Genomic DNA, 6782 nt, shown 5'->3' with positions numbered 1-6782 from the left:
GCCCGGAACTGTACACTACGGCCCCAAAATTTTTATTAATATTTAAACGAACGATAAACTGATTTTGTGGAGCCCATGTAGACGGGACCCGAAACTAATCTAAAACAGATCTACAGTAGACACATATAGAATCTGATTAAGGAAATACCATTAACAATCTTATATATTCCATTCCAATTTTGGACCACTTCTAAAGCCCCACCCTAACTTTGCATGGACAATATTTATCTCTTATTTGAACCTTGGAAAGCAAAGATATAAGTTACCCAGTACTACATTCAATTACAAATTAGGACTACTAGTAGTAAAAAAGGGTGGGAAAGGGAGAAAAGGTGAGAATCAAAGGAGTAGTTTTGTACTTTTGTGTTGTTAGGTAGGGTAGTAGTTAAAGCTTCTTTTATTGGTTGTTGAGCTCCCCAATGAGCCACACAAAACCAATGAAGGCCCCCCACCCTCTTAGACCCCTTCTTTGGTTTGGTAAAAAATGGCATTTCCCAAGTAGTGTAGAGAAATCCAACCCAAATCCCTCTCTGTCTCTCATCTCTCTCCCCCCTCTCTCTCTAAAATTGATTTCTTGTCATCTAACCAGCAATGTAGCTTAATGTTGGCTGGCTCGTGATGTGAAATAATTCTGAATAAAGAAAAAGAAAAAGAAAAATCAACGCCAGGAAAAGCTTTAAGTAGGGGGGTTTGAACTTTGAGGTTAGGAATGGGGTGGAGCATTGAAAGCAAGAGCTTGAACAAGTATCTTATATTTAATCTTTCTCTTCTTTTTGTGCTTCTGTGAGTCTCTGTTCATATTTTTTGTTGTGGGCTCATCATCTTTCTTCTGGAACATTATTTAGGGAGGTGTGAAACAGAAGATCTCACTCTGCAGGGAAATATGGCAGCTCCCTTATCAGCTTGGCCTTGGGATAATTTGGGTAGCTTCAAGGTATGTAAATATGGGCTCATCATCTTTCTATTTGTGCTTCTTTCTCTTTATCTGTAGTGTTATTCTTCTTTCTGTCATGTCTGATTAGATGTGTTTTTTGCCTTTCTTATTGGGCAGTATATGCTATATGGACCTCTTGTGGCAAAGTTTCTTTATTCTTGGGTATATGAAGATGGCCAAACAGATAACTGGTGCCTACATGTTCTCATCCTTTGTGGGCTAAGAGGCCTCATTTATCAGCTTTGGACCTCTTATAGCAACATGTTATTCCTTACTAGGAACAAAAGAGTTCTAAAACAGGGTGTGGATTTCAAGCAAATAGACAAAGAATGGGACTGGTAATTTCATTTAATTTTATCAATTAAAGGGGCTATCTATATGGGTTTTCTTTACATTGATGGGATTGTATTTTGTTAATCTTTTTTGGGCAGGGACAATTTTTTGATCCTTCAATCTTTCATAGCAACATTGGCATGTTACAGCTTACCAGTCTTTAGAAATCTTCCCCTATGGCACTTGGGAGGATGCATCTTTGCACTGTTTCTCCACATGGGAGTTTCAGAGCCTTTGTATTATTGGATACACAAACATTTACACACAGACTATTTATTTACCAATTACCATTCACTCCATCATTCATCTGCAGTACCTCAGCCCTTCACTGGTACAAACCACTAAAACCCCATTTTCTTTTTACCCATTTCAAACTAAATCCTACATTTTCTTTCTTTATTCACTATTTTTTACTTTTGTTATGCAGCTGGTCATGCAACTCTCTTGGAGCACCTTATTTTGAGTGTGATCATAGGGATCCCTATACTTGGAGCTACTTTGGTGGGATGGGGATCTATAAGTATGATCTATAGTTATTTCTTCATATTTGATTTTTTGAGAAGCATGGGGCATAGCAATGTTGAAGTTCTTCCACATGAGCTTTTTCAGTCTTTTCCATTCCTTAAAGATCTTATCTACACCGCAACGTAAGTGACTATTTATTCACACTTAAAACTCACATGTATATATGTAGAGAGTATGGGAGAGAATTCAATTTTCCTGAAATTCCAAGGCATGATCTAGATATGACTTACTTTCTCCATTATTAGGTTAAAACCTATAGGTGGGTTGTTTTTTTAGTTAGAGGGGTCTAAGATTGTGATCATGGTAGCTAGTGATTAGTTAGTATTGATATTTTAAACGTCTAAATTCGGAAAATTTTCCAGGATTAGAACTAGCCCCCAAACCTACAAGTTCAAAAAAATATGCATATTCAATTCCACGATCACATTTCATATTTTCTCTTTTGATTATGTATGCAGATACCATAGCCTACACCACACCGATATGAAGACGAATTTCTGCCTCTTTCTGCCTATCTATGACAAGTTGGGAAACACTGTGAATCCAAAGTCATGGGAGCTGCACAAGAAGACAAGTTCAGGTTCATATGAACTAACCCAAACCACTGTCAATTTTTAAGAATCAATATTGATATCCATGTAAATTCAATATTAGATTCAATTTGAGTATAAATACTGGATACCCAATTTCCTATTTCAGTTGGACGATTCGAAATAGTATTTGCAGATCAGCCTCTGCATACCTGTATATATTATTGGGTATAGAATTAAAGATAGAGTTAAAGAAAATGCAATGTCACTGTCTTTGTAGGTTGGTTTTATTGCTTTGGTGTTTCAACTTGCAAATCTCAGCTCATTTTGTTAAGCAAGTAATATCTTTTTAGGTGTAGAATTAAAGATATTGTTAGAGCTTTACGTACAGACATCATCACATTATTATTACATCAAAGAAAAAGGTGACATCACTGTCTCTGTAGGGTGGTTTAATTGCTTGAGTTGTTGTAGTTGCACATTTCTCTTTCTTCTACTGATAAGCAAGTGGGTTTTTCTTTTCCATTTTGTTAACATTGTTAAATTCATTATATGACTAAAACCTTTTCTTGTGATGGTTCTAAAATTGTTATAAGTGTTAAATTTTCAGCGAATTTCTAAAATTACCCTTATTTGGTGTTGAAGTGTAAATGATTAAATAACACCAACTCTAACAGCTTAAGCTTTTGGGGTAATTGGTTGCTTCACATGGTATCAGAGCTATTGCCTCGCGGTATGTCCTGGGTTCAAAACCCAACAAGGCCTTGATATTAAAAATCCACGTATATGCCAACCCAAAAAAGTGGGGCCACCGGTGAGTGGGAGTGTTGAAGTATAAATGATTGAATAACATCAACTCTAACAACTTAAGCTCTTGGAGTAATTGGTTGCTTCACATTTGGTTTGGTTTTCTAAATCTGAAATTCAGAATAGTGGATAAATTGATCGAATTGCACAATATTTCAAACACCAATAATCTCAAATTAAAGTCCAATTATGATTAACATACACATACAAATGCAGGGGAAAATGATAGAGTGCCAGACTTTGTTTTCTTAGCACATGTCGTGGATGTAATCTCATCCATTCATGTGCCTTTCGTACTGCGATCCTTCAGCTCATTGCCCTTCGCACCACGGCTGTTTTTGATTCCCATGTGGCCCTTTGCCTTCCTTGTCATGCTAGTGATGTGGACTTTATCCAAGACCTTCTTGATTTCCTTCTATATGTTCAGCGGTCGATTGTGCCAGACTTGGGCTGTTCCTAGATTTGGTTTTCAGGTTGGCTTTGAGTAGCCTCTTTCAAGTTCAGATTTGCTAAATTTGGAGGAAACCAGTATTTATTTAGGTGCTGATGTTTGTTTCTTGGTTTACTCCTTTTGCAGTATTTCTTACCTTTTGCTACAGAAGGAATTAATTCCCAGATCGAACAAGCAATTCTAAGGGCGGATAGAATTGGTGTCAAAGTTATTAGCCTTGCAGCATTAAATAAGGTGAGCTTTTTCTTCGTTGACCCTCTTTGATTGTGACCATTGTTGGTTGGGGTGGCACCATTAAGAAGGAAATAAATGAAACAGGCCTCTCTCTCTCTCTATACTTTTTTACCTGCTCTTGTACATTGAATTGGCATATGAAGATGGTTGTTTTGTTTTGTTTTGTTTTTTTTTAACATGGCTTGTCTATATAAATCAATTGGGCCATGACAAGTTATAATTATATGATAACGTATAAATGATTAAATAGCACCAACTCTAATAGCTTAAGCTTTCGGAGTAATTGGCTGTTTGACATGGTATCATAGCCTTAATAGCAGTTCCTGAGTTCAAAACCCAACAACTCCTTGATATTAAACATCCACGTGTACAGCCAACCCAAAAGAGGGGGTCACATGTGCCACATGTACAGCCTACCCAAAAAAAAAAGAGGGGCCACATGTGAGTGGGAGTGATGAAGTAGAAATGATTAAATAACACCAACTCTAACAGCTTTATCTTTTGGAGTAATTGGTTGTTTCACATTATAACCATGTCACAAATAAAAAAATTAGTTCTATTTTTCAGTGTTAGTTTAAAAATGCGTGAAATTTGATTGTGATTACAGAACGAAGCTCTCAACGGAGGCGGGACCCTTTTCGTGAAGAAACATCCGAATCTGAGAGTACGAGTCGTTCATGGAAACACCTTAACAGCAGCAGTCATTCTCAATGAGATCCCAAATGATGTCAAGGAGGTGTTCTTAACTGGGGCAACTTCTAAACTAGGAAGGGTCATAGCTCTGTATCTCTGTCGAAAGAAAATTCGGGTCATGGTAATCCCTCAACACCTTTATTTCTGTTTTGTGTTGCCAGTAAAATTAGAGGTATAATTATCAGATGATTGATTAGCATTACCAACTATTCACCATTATTTATTCATTCATGTACTATCATCTCAAGATTATGTACTATCTGAGTAACTTTTGGATAATCTTGGTTGTTAGAGTATTGACTACAATGAAAAGTGGTGTATGATTCATGCACAGTTATTCCTCCTATTACTATTAGAAAGATGAACAAAAAATTGCTTATTTTTATTTTCATAATTGGATTTTGTAAAATAACATGATGGGCATGGCAGATGCTAACACTATCCAAGGAGCGATTCCAGACGATTCAAACGGAAGCGCCCATTGAATTCCAGCAATATCTAATCCATGTAACAAAATACCAAGCCGCGCAAACTTGCAAGGTAGAAAATCAAGGAGCATGTGATCTTTGCTTATTTTAACATCCATTGAATCTAATCTAACCTTTCCACATTTTTTGTCTGTTTCACTTCTCCTAATGTAGACATGGATAGTTGGTAAATGGCTCAACCCAATGCAGCAGAGGTGGGCGCCACGGGGTACTCACTTCCACCAATTTGTGGTCCCACCCATCTTATCCTTTCGGAGAGACTGCACGTACGGAGATCTCGCCGCCATGAGGTTGCCTAAAGACATTGAAGGGCTAGGATCATGCGAGGTAAACATTTTTTCGTTACAAAATGTATCCATAATGTGTTGAAGTATAAATGATTAAATAACATCATCTCTAACAGCTTAAGCTTTAGGGGTAATTAGTTGTTTCACATGTATCAGAGCTATTGCCTCACGGCTAAGTCCTAAGTTCGAAACTCAACGACTCCTTGATATTAAAAATCCACGTGTGGGCCAACCCATAAAAGAGCAGCAGACGTGAGGGGGTGTGTTAAAGTGTAAATGATTAAATAACACAAATTCTAACAGCTTGAAGCCCTGTTCGTTTGAGGTTATGATAACTGATGGTGAGCCCCTGAACCGATTATTGGACTCAAAATTAATGAAAATTGAGTCCAATAATCGGTTTGGGGACTCACCATCAGTTGTCATAATCTCAAACGAACAGGGCCTAAGCTTTTAGCGCAATTGGTTGTCCCACATGGTATCAGAGCTATTGCTTCACCACAGGTCCTGGTTTCAAAACCCAACAACTCCTTGATATTAAAAACCCACAAGTAGGACCAACCCAAAAGAGCGGTCACATGTGCCACGTGTATTGCCAAACCCAAAAAGAGGGGCCACACGGGGGGGGGGGGAGTGTTGATGTATAAATGATTAAATAACACCATTTCTAACAGTTTAAGCTTTTGGAGTGATTGATTGTTTCACATAATGATCTTACAAAATTGAACTACTGTCTCACTTAAATTCCTTTGCTTCTCTTGTGTCTCCTTTGAAAATTGGATAGTACACTATGCCGAGGGGGATGGTTCATGCGTGCCACGCGGGTGGCATGGTTCATATGCTAGAAGGTTGGACCCACCACGAGGTCGGCGCCATCGATGTGGAAAAAATCGATTTGGTGTGGAAAACTGCCTTAAAGTATGGTTTAACGACAGCTTGATTATTTCTCTATTACGCTCTTTCTCTGGGTTGTTCACATTGGTGTTAAAGATAGATGGGATTCATGAATGTAACCAATCTCACAGGGAACAAGTCCTTGTGGATTTTATTTAAGAACAGACAACAATAATTTATGTAATGAATCTGGTGGTTGTGATTTGTTCAGAATATTGTGTTACGTGTACTTGTGTTTTACTCTAATAAGAAAGCAAAGCGTCTTTTGTTTGTATTTTCCCAACTGATCTTTTCAATGCGATGTGGAGTTAGGTTTTCAGGCATTTAATTTTGTGGGCTTTTTGTTTTGCATCTCTATCATTGATTTTAAAAATAGAGCTGTTAGCAAAAAGTAAATCCTATTTGCAAAGAAAGATGAAGTGGGCACAAATCCCGACAAAATTCCTATGGAATGCCAGCACGAATCCCCACAAAATCCCCACGGAATGTTAAAAGCACGGTGGAAATGACCAAATTGCCGGTCATTTCACTTTCATTTTTATTTTTTAAATGTGTTCTCCTTCAAAACAAATGGTAATCATGTAGTGTGAAACTAGAACATGTAGC

The 6782-nt window shown here is 37.6% G+C and overlaps 1 protein-coding gene across 2 annotated transcripts; it reads left to right on the top strand.

The window, feature by feature from the left end:
• The first annotated feature begins 446 nt into the window (after positions 1-446).
• On the top strand, positions 447-6459 carry LOC143856525 (very-long-chain aldehyde decarbonylase CER3-like). 2 transcript variants are annotated; one of them, XM_077366775.1, is made up of 12 exons: positions 447-702; positions 846-934; positions 1052-1272; positions 1366-1598; positions 1695-1914; positions 2251-2372; positions 3346-3602; positions 3707-3814; positions 4422-4628; positions 4937-5047; positions 5149-5322; positions 6067-6459. In XM_077366775.1, exons 2-12 carry the CDS (start codon positions 884-886, stop codon positions 6220-6222), a joined length of 1860 nt encoding a protein of 619 aa, XP_077222890.1. In that variant the 5' UTR covers positions 447-702; positions 846-883; the 3' UTR covers positions 6223-6459. The 2 variants fall into 2 exon arrangements, with proteins under 2 accessions (XP_077222890.1, XP_077222889.1); XM_077366774.1 differs by having other exon boundaries at positions 448-744.
• Positions 6460-6782: the final 323 nt, after the last annotated feature.

This window comes from Tasmannia lanceolata, unplaced genomic scaffold, assembly GCF_043159265.1.
Source record: "Tasmannia lanceolata isolate RefF3 unplaced genomic scaffold, GAP_Taslan_0.1 ptg000023l, whole genome shotgun sequence".
Classification (NCBI taxonomy): Eukaryota; Viridiplantae; Streptophyta; class Magnoliopsida; order Canellales; family Winteraceae; genus Tasmannia; species Tasmannia lanceolata.
The sequence above is the reverse complement of the archived record's forward strand: the minus strand, read 5'-3'. Positions and strand labels throughout refer to the sequence as shown.